This window comes from Coenobita brevimanus, chromosome 30 (genome assembly GCF_032717465.1).
Source record: "Coenobita brevimanus isolate Jiangsu-jjx chromosome 30, ASM3271746v2, whole genome shotgun sequence".
Lineage (NCBI taxonomy): Eukaryota > Metazoa > Arthropoda > Malacostraca > Decapoda > Coenobitidae > Coenobita > Coenobita brevimanus.
The window spans coordinates 42,085,819-42,110,125 of record NC_136983.1 but is presented as its reverse complement, the minus strand read 5'-3'; the positions used below and the strand labels follow the sequence as shown (position 1 = coordinate 42,110,125).

The window sequence follows — 24,307 nt, the reverse complement described above, 5'->3', positions numbered from 1 at the left end:
AAACATTTCCTCTAACTATCCTATGCACTACACCACATACACTTAACATTTCACACAACGTATCCCACTACGTTACAGGGCTTGGTGCTAGCAAGGGCATGTGGCCAGAAAACTTTGCCCCCGCTACCTAGTGGCGGACTTCTGGGGGGAGGCGTGATGGGGGTTCCACCGGCATAGATCGTGGGTCCAGGGCGAGATGGAGCTCAGGCCTGTGCTAGAGGGTACAGGGCATTATGGTTCCCAGGCTGCCGCTTCCGCCCAAAAGAGAGGGGCCCGAACCTGGGAGTAACGCCCCAGGAGGCTGCCCTATCAGTGGATGCATAATGGCGGGATAGTTGCAGTGCCAATGCGCACTTGGAGGGTGTCTCTGCAGCTGTCCTGTCAGGGTGCCCTCAGGCCACTACCACAGCCACTGGTAAGCTGGTGGGCTAGAGGTCCCAGATCCATTGCCTGGACCTGGGGCTGTGCAGTGAGTGGGGCCTGTGGTATGTCTATCCCCCATTATTAATACTGAATATGACAAAACGCAAGAAGAAGTTTCAAAGCAAGCCTGAGGACAGCAAATCACCCAGGGGGATGAGGGTGGGTTCATGGAATGTGGGAAGTTTGAGGGGAAGAGCGGAGGAAGTCACTGAGGCATTCAGTAGGAGGTGGGTGGATGTGGCGTGTTTGCAGGAAGTCCGGTACAGGGGTGGATCAGCCAGAAAGATTGTTGGGAAGGACTGTTGCTATAAGTTGTTTTGGCAAGGGGGGACAGACAGATATGAAGGAGTTGGTGTGATGGTTGCGGAGAAATGGGTGGAATATGTTATGAACGTTATGAGAGTAAGTGATAGGACATTGGTAGTGAAAATTCTGTTTGGTAGAAGGATAGCTGTGATTATATCGGCATATGCTCCACAGGCAGGATTGGATGAAGCAGAGAAAGATAGATTTTGGAATGATTTAATACATGTAATGGGTGGTATACGGGATGATGAGATAGTGGTTCTGGGAGTGGACTTAAATGGTCATGTAGGTGAAGCAGAACAAGGTTATGAAGGAGTGCATGGGGGATGTGCGTATGGCATACGGAATGCAGAAGGGGAAAGGATACTCGAGTTTGGGGAGGCAATGGACATGATTGTGTGCAACACATATTTTAGGAAAAGAGACAGTAGGTTAATTATATATGAGTCTGGGGGAAATAGCAGTCAGATAGATTATTTTCTGGTTAGGAGGGCCGATAGGAGGTTAGTGAGGGATGTTAAAGTTGTAGGAAGGGAGGAGTGTGTGCAGTAGCACAAACTACTGATTTGCGATATGGTGCTTAAAGAACGAGAGATGAAAAAAAGGACTTATGTACCTTGGAGGAAAATATGGAAGCTGAAAAACCAAGTAGTAAGGGATGCCTTCAATAGTGAATAGAGGAGAGTGGTGGCTGAACAGGGAGCTGTAAACAGAGGCATTAATGAACAGTACAGAGCCCTCACGAACAATCTCTTGAGAGTTACTGATGTAACATGCGGTTGGACAAGAGAACCACCAAGACATAAAGTAACTTGGTGGTGGGATGAGGGTGTAGAAGCTGCAGTTAAGGAGAAAAGAAGGCTTTTCCAGGAATGGAAGAAGGGCGGTAGCAAAGAGAAATATTTGGCTGCCAAGCAAAGGGCTAGAAGAGAGGTATACAGGGCAAAGTCTGAGTCACAGAGACTTTTACCTGATAACCTAAATCATGGGGAAAGGAAAAATATGATATTTAGGGTGGCATGTCAGGTGAAGAGGGATAATCGGGATATTATAGGTGAGCAGTGTGTGAAGAATGATGAAGGAAGGGTAGTAGTGAAGAATGAGGATATTAAAGATGCATGGAGAGAGCATTATAACCGGTTGTTGAATGAGGAGTTTGACTGGGACAGAGAAGGTTTGGAGCCAGCAGATCCAGTGTTTGTCTCTCAGCCTTTGACTGATGCTGCTACTGTGAGTGAGGCAATAGGCAGCATGAAGGTGGGGAAGGCAGCAGGTGTGTCTGGATTGACTGCCAAAATGTTGAAGGCCTCAGGCGATATAGGGGTGAAGTTAGTTACTGACCTGATAAACAGGATTATGAGTGTGTTGTCCCAGATGGTTGGCTGAAGAGTGTAATTGTAAATGTATATAAAGGGAAGGGTGATGCCCTGGAAAGAGGAAATTATAGAGGTATAAAGCTTTTAGATCAGATAATGAAGGTAATGGAGAGAGTTTTAGAAGGTATGATTAGAGAAAGAGTGAATATTGATGAGATGCAGTTTGGGTTTATGCCACGTAGGGGGACCACTGATGCCATATTCATTTTTCGACAGCTTCAGGAAAAATATATTGGTAGGAGAAGGGATCTTTATTTTGTTTTTGTTGATTTGGGAAAGGCCTTTGACAGAGTACCTAGAGAGGTGGTGAAGTGGGCAATGAGAAAGCTTGGCTTGAAGGAGTGGCTGGTTAGGGTGGTTATGGCTATGTATGTGGGTGCTCACACAGGTAAGAGTGAATGGAGATTTGAGTGATGGGTTTTCCGTGAATATTGGTGTGCATCAGGGGTCAGTTTTGAGTCCCATGTTGTTTATCATGGTACTTGAAGCCCTTTCACACCACTTTAGAAATGGACTCCCGTGGGAGTTGTTGTATGCTGATGATTTTGTGTTGATTGCAGAGAACGAAAGGGAGGTGGAGGAAAGGTTTAGGAAGTGGAGAGATGGTATGGGGCACAAGGGCTTAAGGGTAAATGAAGATAAAACAAAGGTGATGATATCTAGGGTTGGTGGCGGTACTATCAAAGACGAGGGAGAGTGGCCATGTGCAATTTGCCATAAGGGAGTGGGAAGTAATTCCATCTTGTGCAGTGTTTGTGATAAATGGGTGCATAAGAGATGTAGTTGTATCAGAGGTAGACTGCGAGATAATGCTGATTTTATGTGTATGGCATGTCGGGGAGAGCAGGAGGAGATTGTCAGGTGTGAAAGAATTGAACTTGCTGGTGAATCTCTTGAGTGTGTGGAAGAGTTTTGTTATTTGGGAGACATTATTGTGTGCTGGAGGTGTGGCTGGAGCTAGCTCTGTGGCTTGGGTGAGAAGTGGTTGGAAGAAGTTCAAGGAGCTCTTGCCTCTCCTGACATTGAGAGGACTCTCCCTCTGTGCTAAAGAGTCTTTGTATGCAGCATGTGTTAGGAGTGTAATGCTGTATGGTAGTGAGACCTGGGCAGTGAAGGAGGAAGATATTCGCCGGCTCAGACGTACAGAAATGACAATGATTAGGTGCATGTGTAGTGCATCCCTGCATCCAAGGTCTGGGGGGGCTGGGTTCACGATGGAAGAGTTGAGAGGTAGGATGGGACTGGAGTGTATTGGTGATGTGATAAGGAGAGGTAGATTGAGATGGTTTGGACATGTGGAGAGGATGGGGGATGATAATTGGGTGAGGAAGGTGAGAAGTGTTAATATTGGGGATGGGGTTACGAGGGGTAGACCGAGAAAGACATGGGACGAGGTAATCAAGTGTAACCTCAGGGTTAAGGGACTAAACAGGAAGGCTGCAATGGATTGTGCAGCATGGAGAGCCGCCATTAGGTGACCAAGGCTGACGCATGCAAGCATGTTGGAGCCTTTAAAAATGAAACGAAACGAAACAAAGCATAAGGACCTAGGGCGAGGCTATTCAGTGAAAATATTTAAGATGAGTGACCAGCTGCTCTTCCCTTGGTGGCACTATGTGAGCAAAAAACCCCAGCTACCCCTCGGATGAAAATACTTAGTCACAGTCAGCTGGAGCACCCACCGGACCACCAGATATTCATATGACGATAAGGATACCATCCTTGGTAATGAGTGATAATTATAAAATCAAATCCAAATTTCATCTCCCTTCACTTAAACAACAATTGTTGATTCAGCAACTGAAAAAAAAAAAAAAAAAAAAAAAAAATCTAAGCGCTATCAATATTGTTTCCATATGTTTTGATGCCAATATTTCTGATATACAGTAAAGCTTAAGTGGCTGATGTCAGGCAGATATGCATGTGCAAGCCTAAAGTATAAAACTGCATTGTACTAGTGTTGTATTACATATTTTATCAAAACTGTGACTGAACAGAGGAAACTCTGCAAGCAGGATGGATTGTGATGATCACTCCACATATAAATCATATCTCAATTGGAAAAAACTAGTCCTATATTATCCCATTCCAGGTGTAAGAACCTCAGATTAAGCAAGTGTAGTCCACAACATTTTACTCCTTCCGTCCAATGAAGTACAGTATTTAGAATTCTATTCTTGCTATCTTCAGATGATTTTAGTTAAATATGAGGAAACTTCTCGCACTGAAGGGGGCTGAAACAACCTCCAATAAATTCTTCTGTAAAGGGGTTATCCAAAGTTAAATAACAAAGGCATGTGATGTTCAGAGCAATATTTAAAAGAGATTCATTTAAGGGGGTTATGGGGCTGAGGAACAGCCTGTACCTCAAAAGCTTTGCATAAACAAGCGAAACTGACAACAGTCTCTGTGAGAGTTCAGTTTGTACACACAGGCTCATGACCATCACTCCAGCTAGTACTATAAAAAATTACACTGCCAAGTGCTGAATCAAATGGTATATTCTGTTCATTGTGTAACAGTTTGTTTAATGACTGTGTTCTCAACCAAGCAACCTAACTGCTACTGGGAGGTTACCTGCACTGCTGTTTACCTATTACTTTACTACTACTGCCAGGAAGATCTATCCTATTGTTTGGCATTAACCACCATTATATTAAAAAAAAAAAAAAAAAAAAAAAAAAAAAAAAAAAAAGGTCCTTACACTGCAGGAGTTACTGAGATAGTTTCAGACTTCTACAGTCCAGAGAGGTCTTTTCTCAGCTGAACAGAAGCACCTGATACCAGCCAGAATAAATATGTTCCAAGGCTATGGGAGCCAGCACATTCAGTAGGATGATATGTTGCCACCACCAGACACTTCTGTATATACAGATTAGGAGATAGCCCCTGGAGAGATTTTAAAAATTATCTTCATAAACACCTTCAGTAAAATAACATCTTCTAAATTTCATATATATTACTGCCAGATAATTTTATTCAGCTTAGGAGGAAAACCCTGAAAATGAAGGTGTTAACTCTTTCATTCCAGTGATGTAATTTTTTTGGTTTATTCTTGCTTCTTCTAGCCCACTGTACTCACATCAGGTAGATTTCTTGTTGTGAAGGGGGTTAGTAATGCTAAAATTTACCCCTTAGCCTGAGAAGTCTTTCCTACAGTGAATAAAATCATGTGGAGATAGCTAGGACCAATTAAAAATATTTTACTGGACTGAAGGGGTTATTAGGACACTAGACTGAATGCATTTGTGGTCAGATCAGTGCTCCTCTTTACGAAGTGCATAACTAAAAGCGGTAAACATACACTTTAAGCAGTAGAAGCACCTTACGAAATCAGTTCTTCATCTTCCTGACAATCTGCGATATTTTTCTGATTATTTCGGAGGTGGTAAATAAATTTTTTTTGTTAAATCTGTTTCCCTGCCGTTTTTAGCTGTTCCGCTGTGACAACTCTTGTTTGATTCGTGAGCATAAAGGTGGAAGGGACTGTCCTAACCTAACTGTTTCATTAAACCTAACCTAACCTGCTTAGCTGTACCTAATAATTTAACCTAACCAAAGCTAACCAAACCTAACCTCCAGTTGGGAAACTGTGAAACGAAATCCACCTTTGAGTACAATGTGTAAGTTTCTTCCATTCCGCCGGAAACAAAGAATCATTGGTACCACTTAAGGAATGTGATGGTGATAACGTAAGGAAATTTTTCAGCAGGGGAAGGTAATTTACCACCCTGAAAATAGTAAGAAAAATACAGAAAACAAAGTAGAGGAGCAGGAGCTGAACTGGTAAGGTCTTTCTGCTGCTTAAAGTGTACATTTACCCTAAAAGTGAATGCAATAATATTTTCTTAAAACACAGGAAAATCAAAAAAGGTAAATCATCACATTTAATTTGCATACATTAGCGGTGTATTAACACACTACTGACTATCTTCTACACTACAGTTAGTCAAAATAATGCAAATGACAAAGCAACCAGTAATGAAAATAAAATAAGGGTGGTAATATATATGAATACACTTGATGAGAGATATAACTATATATATACTGTACATATACACTATACTATGTTTATATACAGTATAATTATGTATTGTGATGAAATTCATCTGATGTATACAACTGTGCAGCTTCTTACATGCTGATAGTAATGATATATGAATATCAACTGCTACCAATATGCAACTAAAGTACAGTGCTGAATACACATATCAAACGGGTGAAGTTTGTGTAAGTTTGATTTCTCAATGTTTTTGGATGTGAAAACATTATAAAGTGTCTATGAATGGATAGGTTCCCTCCCTCAGCCTCATAAAAGTGGTTGCCACCTCACTGTTGCCACCACATTGTAATTATTAAATTCCCATTGTACACAGCACTACTGCATATTTGTAAAGGAAAACTCACTAAATCATGTTATGAAAAGGTGATGAAACTATATTCTGTGACAATCATATTTCTCTGCTGCAATTCCTGATGTGCAACACTTGTATAATTAGAATCAGATGCAAAAATACAGCAAATACAACTGTCTTTTTACAGTTTTTGCAAACAAAAGTTTAGCAATGACTGACAGGAGCAAAAATCTGAGTGTAAAACACAATTCTGAAACAACACCCATGAAGACGGATACAATATAAACTTTCGTTGATAGCAGCCTTTAAAATCAAGTTATATTCATGATCCTGAAGTATAGCTTATACTCCATATCAATATCCACACAAGCACTGCACATATTTCAGAGAAAGACTTTTAATCCTTTCACAATTGCAGACACGCTGGTAATTTTCATGAACAAGAAAACAGCAGCAGGCTTATAAACAGAGTGCCCAGTGAAATGGGCTAGTCATTCCCACATCATTCAAACCTCTGAAATTCTGTCTCTACCTCAGAGGAAAAAAGCAAATAAATAAAAGTATGGTTGTATTTTTTTTTTTTTCTGCTGACCTTCATATATACCTGTGGGAATGGTGTCTTCAGTGGTAAACAGATGGCTACCATTGACTCTATGAGTTACTACTATAGGAGTGAAATGTGGTAACAAGCTTAGTAACAAGCCAAAATCACTCTTAGACAGAAAACTTAGCCACAAGTTCAAGCAGATACTCTTATATTGTTTCAAATCTTGCTGCACATCTGAGATTCTTTGTCCCCAACAGTTTCTTGCAACTATTGGAAATTAACTGGTTCTAGACCTTAATTTGGATTCCAGTCCAAAAAATATATCAGCTGAACCATGGCAATCCTCAACATGGGAATTACTGTAGTCGCGACTCACGAGCCTGAAGGTACCTTGGCAACCTACCAGTCAACAGTGCATCCAATTTCATATCATATACATGAATTATATTATTATACATGGATATATTATACATGAATATTATTATACACGAATATTTTATACACGACTTACGTATCATATAACACATGAAATTAGACACAATGTTGATGGGAAGGTTGTCAGGGCATGATGATGACACCTTCCAACTCGTGCACCATGACTAAAGCCCCTTCAGTCCAGTAACATAATACTTATGAGTTCTGTCTGTATGTAGTACCTTGATAGCTACAGTTCAGGTCAAGCACATCCTGCTGCCTCACATGACATGATCTGCTCAGCAGAGAAAATACTTTGATGACATCAGGTGGAAAGCATTTTTTAGGTAAAACTCTTACTGTATCTTCTATTCACTCTCTGTCCTGGGTGGTGCTTAGCACCATCATCCCAGGTGATCATCAACAATTAACTCATTCTGAAACTACAATTAACCCACTCTGAAACAAAGCACCATTTTGATGGACACCCTCAAATCAGACATCATTTGGATTTACCTTTTGTGTGCTTTACAGCCTGTATTTGCCCTAGTGAACTGCCCTTTTCCATGTTAGACATCTGGAGTTTCCTGGGAGTTATTGTCAACTGCCTCTGTTGCTGCCATTTCTCTCCCTTCATGTGCCCTCTCCTGGCACTCTGTCCACTTCTACAACATTCTTTTATCTATTTCTTCTTTCCTCATTTTCCTTCTCCTGCTTTACTTTCCCTTTCTTCCCCAGTTCTTGGGTGCCCCTTCCTTCATAATCTGGCCTTGTTCTTCCAAGCCTTGTGTTTTACAGGAGGGGAAGGGGGGGAGGAGGGGGCTTGGGCTTGTCATGGGGTGGTTTGTCAGTGGATCTGTCTGCACATGTTTCTTGCACCTCAGCAGCATGTGCAACTGTTGGTCAAAACCCTTGGCTTTGGCCACCTCCCCATCATCATCACTATCAAAACCAGAAGCACCCCAGCTAACCACAGACACACATACACCAATTAAAAACGGAGCTGTGTTGAGACTACTGCGTTGTACCCTCGCTCGATGTTTTGTTTGCCTCCATCAGCTGATAGGAAATGCTGCATTGTGATTGGCAAACACTTTCTAAGCATATTTTCTTAGAGCTGCTGCGATTGGCTGGGGTACAGAAGGTTCCTTAGGAGGATAAGTTGCCTTTCCACGGAAAGACAAACCAAACTCGCTTTTATAATTGTTTCAGTATAGGGAATCCATGTCCCATAAAAGATGCCCTTGACCTGCCATACAAAAAGGCACCTTTCATCAACTGGCACTGTGGCTAAATGCTTGGAGTATCTGGCCCCAAGAGGAGGATATTCATACTCTGAAACATACAGAGATACGAATGATCAGATGTATGAGCAGCACATCCTTGAACAACAGGCCTGGGTTGTGGGGTTAGGACTGCGAATGAATGGTCAAGAGAAAGGATGGGATTTGAATGTATGAATGATATGATGAGAAGGGGTAGACTGAGATGATTTTGGGAGGTGAAGGGGATGACAACTGGGTGTAGAGGTGAAAGGTGTGAATGGTCAGGGTGGAATTGCAAGAGGCAGACCAAAAAAAAAAATTGACATGAGATCACACAGTGTGACCTCAAGGATAAGGTACTAAATAGAGAGGCTGCAAGAGATAGGGCAGCTTGGTGAGCTGCCATTAGGTGATCAAGACCAATTAAAGGAAGCATGTTGGAGCATTTACAAAATATATGATATGTTATGATACTTTTGCCAGCTTCTATCTCTTCAGTCCCCCTCTGCAGATCTGGTCATCCTTACAGAGATGTCAGAGATACAGTGGGCATATCAATCACTCAAGGGTCATCAAGGACAAGGGACTTGGTCACAATTGGATACACTCCCTATCTGTCTATAAGAGCTAATGGTGGTAGAGTACTTCCTACAGACCCATGGCCATCATCTCTATGGCTGCATCCATGGTTCCAACATGGATTTGCAGACAGTGGTCTTCACTATAAACAAGTCTGGATCACTGAGATCCAGAGCACTTTTTTACTGAAGCACAGATCCTCCCTCTTCTTCAGTCCCTGAACAAGACTGTGCGTCTCAGGGCAGCCCACCTAACTGGTGAGGCAAATTCTTGAGGCAGATGTCTTGCTGAAAAACAAGTCTTAAACATTGGAGTGGCCACTGATTCACAGAGCATTTGATGCTCTGTCATGATATACCTCTTGTTTCCATTTCTATCAATATCAAAATGATAGTAATCCTGTCACATACACATGGGATAGTAGCAGGGGATCTGGATAATGGCAATGTGAAGTGGAGCTGGTGGAACTAGCTCTACCTTTTCCACCATCTTGCAATCAGATTCTTCTCAAAGTGGTTCAGAAACTATGCCAGTTCCAGAGACATGTGCTGTTAATCTCACCTCTTTGGCTAACAAAAATCATGGACCACAAATCTTCAACTGAGGTGCCCAGAGCTCTCCCCAATCCTCCCACATCACATTCAGACCCTAACAGTGAGTTAGTTATCTAGAAACACTACTCATTTTGCATGTTGTATTTTTACATGAAACCTACACACAGACTGACAGCCAAACTAACACAGGTACTCTGTAAGGATCTTCACCTACTGTCCACTGCACTTCATGGCTGCTGTTCCAATTAATTCATCAGATACAGTATCTAGAAACATTAAAATTTTCCTCCACCTACTGCCAAACTTATTGGACTACATTGCCCCCCCCCCCCTTTTTTTGGGGGGGGGGGGGGGGTAAAAAAAAAAATTAAGGCCAGGTGCAGTCTTGCCCATTATGCTGGACTAAGTTGGTTTACAACATATCATTTTGGGAGAGAATGGTAGTTTGCCTCCAGAAAATGTTCTTCTACCTTAAACCTTCCTCACCAAATCTGGAAAGTCACTGGTCATTTTAACAGGTGTTGGATATATTAGGTTCCTTGGTCCTATCACACCCAGCAGTTACCACCTCTGGCTTCTTTATACTCCACTCTTATTTCAACAGCCCTGGCTTCAAGTACACATCTCAGGACTCCATTCTATGAGACAAATGACATCTCTCGCTAAATTCAGACCTAATTTATCAGCAGTGACTATTTTTCCCACACTGAGTTTTTTGCTTAAGAATGAACCAGAGTCATTCTGAGCCAAATCCTAAACAGTCCCTACTCTGAAAGAAATAAAACATAAATAAAATAAAATAAATATCATATCCCTTATGTCCCAGTATGATACTTCATACTTTTAAGCCATTAGGATGAAGATGGCAAAGCCACCCCTTCCCCCACTTCTCCTGAGACCCTCTTAGGCCAGGACTCGGCTGGAAGGGGTGTGATGGCCCTTTGGGGGTAGGGCATGCCAGTCAGTACAGTGCTACCATACAGGGGAAAGCAGGGTTGAGATCTACTTCACTGAGTGTTTATCATATGCTGGTGAGCAGACTTGAGGTCTGCTGTGACCAAGCATCAGTCACATTACTAGCAGTCAGACTATTGGCAGGTGGACTACTGGCAGCTAGACCTTGTAGCAGTCAGAATACTAGCAGCAGACTAAAACCCACCTGAGTCATAAGCCAGCCAGGATGGGCAAGTATTGACTGTGTTCCCCCCCAGACAACTGGGAAAGGTCCATGTCCTGCAGTGGAATCCTACAAGCTAATGATGATGATGATTATATATATATATATTTCAGTATACCCCTTCTCAGGTACTTGATAAATAACGCCAGATGATACAAGTGCTTCTTTATTTATTTCCTGCAATTATATCCACTAATAATCTCCCTTGATTCCTATCACACATACATGATGCACACAAAAAAAAAAAAAGGTTGGGGAGGAAGACAGAAGATGAATACTAACAGCGTCTTTAATAATAATTCTTCTGCTATGTCCCTTCTCAATTCATGATGCTACATGAACCTTCTCCTGCAGATGGCATTCATAGATACTGGGGTGCTACATTCCGATGGGACTCATAAATTGATGGATTTTATAAAACCCTCTATCTGAGGGCCCCTGGTATGCAGTGCCTTCACACTGCCCTCACAGACATTCCATCCTACTCATCTGCCATTACGATTCCTTGTATCTACTTATGGACTTACGCTGTATGGTTTGTAAACACCTGAGACCTACCTGGCACAGTGGTGCTAAACACTGTGGAGGACAGTGGGCATACAGAATATACTAGGAGTTTCAGGTATGAAAGTGCCTTACAGTTGATATTAACACATCAAACTTTTTTCTCTGCCGAGAGGATCATACCATCAGATGCTATGGGGTCATATTTGGCATATGCTGTAGCTATCAGACCACTATATTCTTAAGGTTTGCAAATAAAGAGTCTTATTCTAAAACTCACTGTTTGTATTTTACTCTCGCATCTCCAGACAATTTTGTCAACTTTGGAGAAACCTCCTGTAATAATGGGGTTTGAAGCAGTCTCCATCAGCCCCTTAACATTATCACCATTACCATCAATGCCTTGCTCTAGGAATTCCCCAACAGAAAATGGATAAGACATATTCTCCTCATGCATCTCTCTCATTCTCTTACATACTCGTCTTCCTTTTCCTTCTCTCTCAGTCACCAATATGTTACTCCACTCCACCCATACCATATAAGGTCTGTCTCCATTGACACTAACCTCGACCTCACTTTCACAAATTTTCTTTGGCATTCTATCTATGTGCATTCTGTTCTCACCCTATGTTTAATACAAGATAGAAGAACAAACAGAAAGATACGTCATCAGACTGAAGAGCTAATGGGGAAACATGTTACCATTTGATGTGATCTGAAAGTGTCTGAAGGAAATTATTTGGCATTAGCCAAAATAAAATAAATTTTTTTTGACTAACTCATACTGAAGGGACTATGCAATACTATTATAAACAGTTTAACATAAGAACGTTTTTCTTGAGATGGATAAAATATTTTGTGATAATCAGACTTCAATATTAAACATGTCCATGGGATGAAGGAAGCAATACCCACAAATTTAAGCATATACTGTACATATATCTCCAAAACATGCCATTAGTAATCAGGTTCCCTATCACCTCAACCATTAGCGGTGCTGTCACACCAACATATATATTCTTTAACTCTTGGATTGCGAGCCACAGCTCAGGTTGTGCTGGACGTGTATCACTACTAACTACTCCACCCCTACGCAAACTTACGCATGGAGCTACGCAAAGACAAACAGAGAGAGAGAGATTTTTTCTTTTCACCAGATGATGCCCTGGATGTTTATCTTCAAGTTTATAATAAAAAATAAAAATAAATAAAAATTGTTCTTGTTTTTTCATTTTTTCACTAGTCATCCCTTACATCTGCATTTTTAACATATACAGTTTTCAATATCCGGGGGTGGATATAACATAAACGGTTTTATATATCTGCAAGTGGATACAGTACTGGGGCTGGATTTCATCAATCCATCCATCATCCAATCCTACATTGCCCCATGAGGAGCATAGGAGCCCAGGGCTGGGCAGTTGGTACCGACATTTAAGATGAGAGTGACCAGCCTCACTCATCCCTGGGTGGCATTACATGAGCATTCAACCCCAACCACCCCTTGGATATAAACCTTTACCAGCTCAGTCCAATTGGAGTGCAATAATACTAAAGCATTTTATCTCGTTGAACTCTGCTGACACTCTTCACTGCAAATGTAACATTATCCCAGGCACAGTCCATGGCTGTTTTAGTGATGGCATTATCCGGTGAATCAAATATAACGCTCTTCCTTTTGGTCACTTCATTTATTAATGCCATTAATTCATCAGGGGAAAAGTTAGGACAGGCTGGGAGTATTTCTTTTCTTCTATGTACCCTCGATGAGCTGGTCTAAACCGGTTTGCTGCCCTCCTCACCCCTCTCTCTCTCTTGTAAGTAATACGAAGCAATACACGCCCAAATCACACTGAAATCATATGAGAGTGACTGAAAGTGTTATTTTATATTATACTGTGAACTACTGTGATAAAATACATGTGATTTAGTGATACTTTTGTGATAATCAGAGAAGTCATGATGCTAAGCGCATTAGCTAGCGAACATTTTTGCAGCTGCAAACTAGCAGCAATACTATGAAATGACTCATGACATTATATCAATAAGCTTGATAAAAGTAAGTGGTAATAAAAGTCATTCATGAAGTTTGATAAAGTTTGCAATGATTTTCCTCACATCGTTACTGTTTCACTAAAGTCTAACGTAAACACTGGAATATCATAACAAAATCATACGAGACTGGCTAGAAATGTTTTATTTTTATTATTATTACAATTACTGTGATGAGGTAATGTGCCTGTGACCGTATTCTGTAAGGAAAAAATCTTGTGGTTTGGTGGAAATTTCCACCTCCGTGGGCTATTTCCTGCATCAGTCAAAACACACCTTGTATTCTCTCAAATCGTTCTCCGTGCTTGGAGTGCCTACGAAAATGAAGTTTGTTGCAAACGATAGTAGAAAGATTGACGTTTCTCTGACAAAAATTTTAGCTCTCAAGATTTACGATAAGTGGGTTAAAACACGAGTTGAAAACACACAATTTTTTTCCTATTTCTCTGCAATAAGCACAGTCAGTACTTTGTCATCACAGCCGCTGCAGCCAAAAGGGTTAAGGGGGGTAGAAGATATCCGCGCATTTTTAACATATGCGGAAATCTCTTTTACCTAACCCCCGTGGATGTTAAGGGAGCACTGTATTCCCCTACGTAACTTACACATGGCCCTATGCAAAGACGAAGAGAGAGAGATTTTTTTTTTTTTTTTTTTTAACCAGAGGATTCCCTGGATATTTATCTTCAAGTTTATTTAAAAAAAAAAAAAAAAAAAATTATCTTCATTTTTTGCACACCATGGGGTGGGATAAAAAAAAGTAATTGCACAATCCACGGGTTAAAAACACATGGGTAATTCAAATGTATAAATACGGTGGCGAATCATCTCAAGTATGTTACTGTCTCAACAGGCTCTGCCAACTCATTATTGTTTTCTTCCAAGAACCTGCCACCTGACTGTATTTTTCCCTCTGAAAGACTGTTTGGATTGATCTGCACTGTCCTTCAGAAACAGAGAGCTACCTTATCTTTCCTGTTGACTCTAATGACCTCTAAAGATGTGCAGCAATGTAGCTTTCTTTTGAAAAGAACAGTACTCTAGCAAAACTTGCGACTATTTTACCTCAAGGTACTGTCATTTAACTCACAGGTCAGCCTTTCCAAATAACTCCCTAACACAACTTCAACAAGTACTGCTGTTGTAACCTTGGTTTGTCAATTAAGTGGAAAGTTTTTTTTTAATGTGAGAAAGAAGGAACCAAAGGCTGAGCCTGCAAAACAGTTCCTTCCAAGAAAAAAACAAAAACAATACAAAAGTGAGCTAAATTCAAGATCCGTTCATTTCAAGATGTCTGGACACACTGCGTTTGAAAGCCTGGAGATCATAGGAAGTACGAAATACAGACAGATGGAGACAGTTCCAGAGCTGACCCGTTGCATAAATGAAGGACTGGGAGTAATGGTTAACACTTGCATTAGAGAGCTGAACAGAAAAGGGATGAGAGTTTGTTGCTAGACGGGTGCTACGCGCCCGTCGTAGAGGTGGAGGGATGCAAGCAGACAGTTCAGAGAAGCAGTGACCTTTGAAGAAGCAATAGAAAAGAGATAAAGAGGCAACAGTGCAGTGAAGAGACAGAGGTTGAAGGAAGCCAGTAAGAGGAGGAGAGTTGATGAGATGAAACGCCTTTGGCTCCATCCTACTGAGAAGAGCTGTATGTGGGGAGCCTCCCCACACATGAGAGTTGTACTCTAAACAGGGGCACTGTTATAATTAGCACTGTTTTATATATATATATATATATATATATATATATATATAAAAAAGTGATACTTTTAAATATTTTATACTGATGACAGGATGGAATGAATGGATGGATGGATGGATCGATGGAAATTATTCTAACACAAAATATTAGTATTTAAAAAAATGGAAAACATTACACCAATCACAGTAAAATTACCTGTCCTTTACGGGATTTCCCCAGCTGAATAAATCTGTCCTGCAACAACCAAGCTAAAATCTGAGTGTCCCAAGGGGAAAACCGAGATAACTTCTAACCAGGCAGGGCAAGGTGTTTTCCTGGCCTGGCTTAAATGATCTAGCAGTGGCTAGAAAAATCAGTGCATCCTTTAGAGGCTGCTGTTGTTCTTGTGGCCCCAGTTTCATCTGGACATGAACCTAGTCAATCTTATCCTCTTTTCCAGGGACAGGGAGAGAGTTCAGGGATGTCTGTACAACCAAAAAATGGAGCCAACTGGTTATTTTGGTGCAAATGTGTGAAGGCATCCTTGTCTAGCACCAATGGTACTTTATTAACCATACTGGTCATCACATACATCAAACAACATCAATTTAGCTGTCTCGTTTTTGTTTTCGTTTTCGTTTTTTAAGGGTCCAACATGCTTGCATGTGTTGGCCTTGGTCACCTAATGGCGGCTCTCCACGCTGCACGATCCATTGCAGCCTCCCTGTTCAGTCCCTTAACCCTAAGGCCACACTTAATGATCTCGTCCCATGTCTTTCTCGGTCTACCCCTCATAACCCCACCCCCAATATTAACACTTCTCACCTTCCTCACCCAATTATCATCCCCTATCCTCTCCACATGTCCAAACCACCTCAATCTACCTCTCCTCATCACAACACCAATACACTCCAGTCCCATCCTACCTCTCAACTCTTCCATTGTAAACCCAGCCCCTCCAGGCCTTGGACGCAGGGACGCACTGCACATCCACCTAATCATTGTCATTTCTGTACGTCTGAGCCGGCGAATGTCTTCCTCCTTCACTGCCCAGGTCTCACTGCCATACGGCATTACACTCCTAACACATGCTGCATACAAAGACCCCTTAGCACGTAGGGAGAGCCCTCTCAATGTCAGCAGAGGCAAGAGCTCCCTGAACTTCTTCCAACCACTTCTCACCCTAGCCACAGAGCTAGCTCCAGCCCCACCTCCAGCACACAACATGTCTCCCAAATAACAAAACTCTTCCACACACTCAAGAGATTCACCAGCAAGTTCAATCCTTTCACGTCTGACGATCTCCACCTGCTCACCCCGGCACGCTTTACACATAAAATCAGCATTATCTCGCAGTCTACCTCTGATACCACTACATCTCTTATGCACCCATTTATCACACACACCGCACAAGATGGAATTACTCCCCACGCCCTTGTGGCAAACTGCACATGGCCACTCTCCCTCGTCTTTGACAGTACCGCCACCAACCCTAGATATCATCACTTTTGTTTTATCTGCATTTACCCTTAAACCCTTTTGCCCCATACCATCTCTCCACTTCCTAAACTTTTCCTCCGCCTCCCTTTCATTCTCTTAGGTAGGAATTTCAATTGGACTGATGATAATGATGAAAACACTAGAACATAAATTTTTTTGCAATACACAATATCATATGTAAAAAAAAAAACACACTCCCAAATATGCAGCATCCATGTTGTACCTTCATGGTAATCATTTACAGTAATATACAGTTTCTGAAAAAACAGAGGTGGAATACTGATATTCAATGGCTTTTGTTTCACTAAAAACCTATTCCTTCCTCCATTAAGTGGTCACCTAGGTACCTGAGAATGTGTAGTTGTTGTTGCTGTTGTAGCCCCTGGCTCATCTGGACATGAACCCAGTGGACTGCAAGCTGAAGATGCGTTTCTCATGCAATTCATTTTTCTCTTTCAGAAGACATAGACGCCATTCAGGGATGTTTGTATAGCTGGGCAGTGGAGCTGCCTGGTTATATCAGTGCCACAACATGAAGGTGTCACTCTGAAGCACCAGGATATAGCAAATAAGGCCATACATTATCCAATTGAACTTGTGAACATCTTCATATTATTCTTGTCATCTGCTGATGATTTTATTCAGCTTAGAATATATTTCAAAATGAAAGAACTGGGTGTAGTCTCAGCAAACCCCTTCAATATGAAAGGCTTTCCCCAAGTTGAATAAAATAATCTGGTGGCAAAAAAAACATTGAGGAATAGCATTCACATTATTCAAGCTATACAAAGTGAAAACACCCATATACTGTAGCCAATTCTGCCAGATGTTCTGTTGTTGTTGTGATGGTGGTGTCTGGTTCATCTTAATATGAACCCAGTGGACTTTAGGCTGATATTGTCTTTCTCCCGCAGTCCACCATTCTCTTTTTGGGGGATAGGGATGGATGAAGGATGTTTGTATTGCCAATACTTAGCAGTAGAGTCACTTGGTTATATCAGTGCCACCATGTGGGGGTGTCTCTCTTGCACCAGTCAGCCAGTTATAAAGTATTACTACATCTACTGCTAAGGAGAGGAGATGAATGTATGGATCTGTTATACACTGTATAACCATATGCCAATGACCCACTAAAAGTGAAAACAGTCACGCAGCTTTAACCCTTCAATCTGGTAGCATACTTTTTTTTATTTCATTCTCCAGATAGAGGAGTATGGTAGCTCAGTGGTTGAGCACTTGACTCGAGACCACGAGGTCAAGAGTTTGTGCCTTGCCCTGGTAGCTGCCTTGCTGGGAGGAGTAGCAGTCTCCTGTCACCCTAGCAGGGCTATATGATCTATCAAGGTCTAGCTCATGGGATTATTCATCTTATTCTCCAAATAATCTGTTCACGTTAAGGAAATCCTCATTTAGAGAAAGAGTAAATGATGGCAATGTCTAACCTCTCCAATTCAAAAGTTCTACCAAAGCTGATTAAAACTGTCTGAGAATAAAACGAAAAAAATGTCATTACCGAAGTGATTCATCATAAATTTGCAACTGCACATAGTTCTCAAACCATATGTCTGGAAATGATAAAGGTAATACCTAAGCAATACCACAGGTATGTAGAAAGTAGCAAGAGAAGTTTGCTGGCCAACACTGCTGTTATGCATGTGTGGACTAACTGTCTAATTTATATAGAAAAATATATGTATTCCAAGAGCAAATGTATGATTGGTAAAATATGTCGGCAACAACAATGTGGTGGCTTCCAGCAAGAATTAGAAAAATAGAAGGGTGCTGCTTTTGCTGATAGGGCACTAAATATTGTGAGATAAACTAAAAATATAATAAGTAAATGCTTGTAAGGGAAAGTCTGAAAAATAGGGAGAAAAAAATATACTGCAAAAATACAAAAATCTTACTATATTTCTGGACAAGGACACATTTACATATAATACAACTACTGACTGATCTACTGAACTACTGTACACTGACACCTATAAAAAATCAGACAAGTGACAAATGGCCAAGTCTTTTACAGTGAAGACTGTGGCACAAATACAGGACAGACAGACATCAGCTGTAAATAAAATATAAAATAAAAGATTCTAATTCAAGCTCAAAACATACTAAAAATCACAAGATGTTACCATATATCACCTCCCCTACAAGTTGTATATAAGCATACATTTATACCACAGTGTTCCATCTACACAAACTATGAGCAGATACAAATCTGACTACATCACACAAATAAGAGTGTAATTCTTAAACACACACACACACACACACACACACATGCAACCACACTCTGCTCACACCAACTTGCAAAAGGGTCCTACAAAATTTTTAAAGGAACCAACCAATGGACAACAGTTCCTACAAGGCCACAGACTCACATTTCTAGGACACTCTTGAGCTGCTCCAACTTGCCCTTCTTCTCCTCTGTCTCTGGATCGGCTCGTTTCTGCTCAATCTCCGCCAGCAGTGCCCTTGCAATGTCTAAAACCTCCTGCAGCTGCTTGGGTTTCTTCAATTTCACATGGCCATCCTTGTAACCATCATACTTGGCAAACAGTGCAAAGAACCTGTGAAAGCTTCCACTGTTAAACTGTGCCCATTTTAACCTGACCTAAAACTGCCATCTTCAAGCTTGAATGCTGAGCTGTAAGAAAGTAAAACTATGATATGGTGCTACATCCTGTCCAACTGAACTTGACCTAAAACTGTTAAATTTTCTTCTGAATGCTGAGCTGCAACACAAGATTAAAAATTGGTGAGTACAATACATGGCTATACTGTCCACTTTTTTTTTTTTTTTTTTGGCCTAAAAATGTCATCTCTCCATTCTGAATGCTAACCTATGTAATAAAATTAACACAGAATATGGTACTGCACTTCAGCTACTTTAACCTAGCCTAAAACTGCCATCCTTCAATCTTGAACATGGAATTGTAACATGGGATTAACACTAGAATATGGTGTTATTTTGAGTACATTCTAACCTTGCAAAAATGTGCATTTCTCCATCTTGAATGCCAAGCTGTAACAAGAGATTAACATCAGAATATGGTGCTATACTCCGTCTACTCAAACTATCTGTCTATTTATCTATAGCCAGACACCACAATTCCGTAAGAGTGGCTGTTTGAGTTAGTCGTTTTATTGGAAGGGGCAATAACTCTCTGCCAACCCACCTGTTGACACGAAGGGGACACGTATGGGTTCTTGTCCTAAAACTACCATCTCTCTATGTCTCGCACACCTGCCTATTAAATCACCCTCCTTAACCCCTTCATTTGTCATCATCGTTATTTTTGTTTTTAAGTCGTGTTGAATCATGTACATTCATGTAAAGGCATTCATCTGCCTTGCCCTTTTATGCTCCAGCTTTATAACATTACCTCTGAGGTGAAAGCACACCACCTCATCTCAAGACTTCATCAATCTACCTCTCCACCAATGGCCTGGAAACTCTACACAGTACTTTTAAACCTCTCCATCCAACTTCCCTGGTTCATTTTCTCAACATTTGCAAACCATCTCAACCTCCTCCTTTCTGCTTCCTTCCCAACGCTTCCCACTCTCTGCCATCTTTCAAGTTCTTCTGGGGATATCTCATCACTCAGTTCTACCCGACATATCTACCAGACTATTCTCCCAATGTTTAATTCAAGTCTCCCAAGATCTTCTTTTACATTTCCCCATTTACTGAAAATAAGAAAACATAAGATGTCATGACGGTTGGTAATTCTCTGAACTTTTTCCATCCACTACCCACTGCCGCAATGGCACTCTGCTCAGCACCACCCCCTGCACTGACAAAATCACCAAGGTAGCACAATTTATTCACAATCAGCAATGATCCATCTATCACTATGGATCTTATTGGTCTAGAAGTAAATAGTCTGCCTTTGTCTCTACATCTACTACACCAAAAATCCATCACCAGACTGAAATTACTGCTACATCAATTCTGTGCTCAATACTTGCATCCAGTAAAGTAAATGATATTCACTGCCATACCCCTTCTGCACACAACACATGACCAGTTACCCAAATCATAAAATGGTCCAATGTCACACCCACAGATTATGGCTTTTGTCTTCCCAATGTTTACTCTGAGGCTTTTAGACTCCATACCTTCTCTCCTCTTTTGGATTTTTTTCAACCAATTTTTCCATACTCTCTGTCATTAGTACAAGATCATCTGCATATGAGTTCCCATAGGCACATCTCCCTGAGAGTTTATGATAATACTTCCATTACTATCATGAACAGCAGTGGGCTCAGGACTGATTTCTGCTCTACCACAACCTTAGCCATAAACTCTCTGCTATAACTTCCATGGACTTGTACACTAATTACAACGCTTATTACATTGCTGAAAACCATCTTAATATTCCATTTCTCAACCCCAAATTTTCTCATGATCCACCTTACTACTTCCATTGGGAATCTATCAAATATTTTTTCCACATCCTGCAGCTGGTTCACTACAAAGATTGCATCTATGGTCCCCCAGCCAAGCATGATGCCTAACTTCATTGCACCAATGTCCATTCTTCTATTAACCTGTCCATTATACTTTCCATCACTTTCATTACATGACCCACCAGCTGCAGACCTCCGTAATTTCCTAAGTCTTTAACCTTACAGGAGCTCATAATATACTAGAAGATACTGGCCAATGTGTCAGAAGGGTTGCTGATTTACCATTTTTCATTTCAGTTACTGTCTGCCTGACCCAATCACACACTACTAGAACTGCTGGCCCTTGTAGTCATTCATATGGCATCTGACTGTCTGTTTCATTCAAACTATATGTTATGTAACTGGCAACAGTGGCTTTTCCAGGCTACTTTGAGTTGTCATAAAAAGACATCTCTTTGTTATCACTTCATACATATTATTCACCTATAACATCCTAGTCTGTTTCAGGCATCTGCTTTGCTGTTTTGTTACACAGTCATCCCTCATTATTCATTAGGGTTAGGGAACACAAACACCTGTAAATGGTAAATTGCTTCATTTCATTTTTGAAGGCTCCAACATGCTTGCATGCGTCGGCCTTGGTTACCTAATGGCGGCTCTCCATGCTGCTCGATCTATGGCAACCTCCCTGCTCAGTCACTTAACACTAAGGTCACACTTAATGACCCTGTCCCACATCTTTCTCAGTCTAACCCTTGCAAACCCACCCGCAATATTAACGCGTCTCACTTTCTGCACCCAATTACAATAAAAGTCCTATAATCTGACACCCGATGGTCCGGAAATCCCGATGGTTCAGACATTTCAACCCAGGGTCATTTTTAGCTTTTTTGGGTGCACAATTGAGACCCAAAAAAAAAAAAAAAAAAAAAAAAAGCCGAAAGCGGTGTGCCGAACTATCCAATTCTGCACCCAAAGCTTAGTCAACAACCCACGCCGACATTCTGGAGGTTCCGAATCCTCCCGACTGTATGTTTACCCAGCTGATTGTGCGTGTTGTACATTCCATGCGTTGTCTACAGAATTTGCTTGTTCTTTTTTTCAGTATTTCACTAGAATGGCTCCTACTACACCCCCTGCCCTTGGAGGAAGCAGCCTAAGTATATAGATAGATAGATAGATAAGAAATTAGAAATAATACAATGGCTGGAAAAGGGTGCACTGGTGAAGGACTTAATGAGGGAGTTTAATGTAGGCCGGTCAACCATTTATGACTGCAAAAATAAATCCAAGGAACTGAGGGAATATGCCACGAGCGGACAGTCTATGAAGGGATGTGAGAAAAGGAAAACTCTTAAGTAACCAGCACTGGCACAGTTAGACACAGTTCTTTATAAGTGGTTTTGTGAAAAACAATGTAAGGGCAAGCCTATCAATGGGTTAATGATTATTGAAAATGCCAAACAATTCTGTAAGTCTGACAGTCCAAAAAATCTGATAATTCGGACAGTCTGTGGGCTGCTGCAGTCTGGGTTAAAGGACTTTTACTGTATCATCCCCTATCCTCTCCACATGCCCAAACAATCTCAATCTACCTCTCCTCATCACAACACCAATATACTCCAGTCCCCTCCTACCTCTCAACTCTTCCATCGTAAACCCAGTCACCCCCCAGGCCTGGCACGCAGGGACGCACTGCACATCCTCCTAATCATTGTCATTTCTCTACGTTTGAGCCCGCGAATATCCTCTTCCCTTACTGCCCAGGTCTCACCACCATACAGTATTACACTCCTAACATATGCTGCATACAAAGACCCCTTAGCATGTAGGAAAAGTTCCCTCAATGCCTGAAGAGGCAACAGCTCCCTGAACTTCTTCCAACCACTTCTCACCCTAGCCACAGAGCTAGCTACAGCCCCACCTCCAGCACATGTGTCCCAAGTAACGAAACTCTTCCAAACACTCAAGAGACTCACAGCAACATCAATCCTATCATGCCAGACAATCTCCTCATGCTCTCCCTGACACAACACACACATGAAATTAGCATTATCTCATAGTCTACCTCTAATACCACTACATCTCTTATGCACCCACTTATAAAAAACACTGAACAAGATGGAATTACCATACTTCCCACGCCCTCATGGCAAATCAAACATGGCCACTCTCCCTCTTTGACAGTACTGCCACCAACCCTAGATACCGTCACCTTTGTTTTATCTGCACTTACTCCCAAGCCCTCATGCTACATATCACCTCTCCACTTCCTAAATCTTTCCTTTGCCTCCTTTTCATTCTCTGCAATCAGCACCAAATAAATGGCATACAATATCTCCCACAGTAGCCCATTGTTAAAGTCATGTGAAAGGGAATCAAGCATCATAATGAACAATGAGGGGCTCAAGACTGACACCTGATGCACACCAACATTCAAGGAAAACTCATCACTCAAATCTCCATTCACTCTCACCCGGATGTAAGCGCTCACATATATAGCCAAAACCATTCTAACCAGCCACTCCTCAATCCCAAGCTTTCTCATTGCCCACTTGACCATTTCCCTTGGAACTCTGTCAAAGGCCTTCTCCAGATCAACAAAACAAAGCACAGATACCTGTTCTTTCCTATATATTTTTCCTGATGCATGTACTCCTAAAGTTAGGTTAACTTAAATATCCAAATCAACAAAAAGAACAGATCCCTTTTCTTTCCTATATATTTTTCCTGATGCATGTACTCCTAAACTTAGGTTAACTTATATATCCCAGTACCAGATGTGCCTGCATCCTTCAAATCCCTGTAATCAAATAGAGTAGTTTGGGGTTTGTTTTTGGATGATTTAGCAACATTGGCTGCTACATCACCCAAAAATAAACCCCACACCACTCTACTCAGAGATGGTTAATTAATCCGAGGCAAGGTATGTGGAAGGTATTAAGAATATATGGAGTGGAGGGGAAATTGTTGAGTGCTGTGAAGAGTATGTATGAAGGAGCTAGGGCTATGGTGCGAGTGGATGGTGAGATGAGTGAGTTCTTTGATCTCAATGTGGGACGGAAACAGGGTTGCGTGATGTCTCCATGGCTGTTTAATATATACATGGATGGGGTTGTAAAGGAGATGCAAGGTAGGGCAGTGGATGT

General features: G+C 41.3%; 1 protein-coding gene across 1 annotated transcript in view; it reads right to left on the bottom strand.

The window, feature by feature from the left end:
- l(1)G0196 (inositol hexakisphosphate and diphosphoinositol-pentakisphosphate kinase) overlaps nt 1–24,307 on the bottom strand; it is a 475,031-nt gene that overhangs the window by 268,473 nt on the left and 182,251 nt on the right. The window contains exon 12 of the mRNA XM_080268869.1: nt 19,124–19,312. Within this exon, the coding sequence (XP_080124995.1) occupies nt 19,124–19,312 (189 nt within the window). The remainder of the gene's footprint in view (nt 1–19,123; nt 19,313–24,307) is intronic.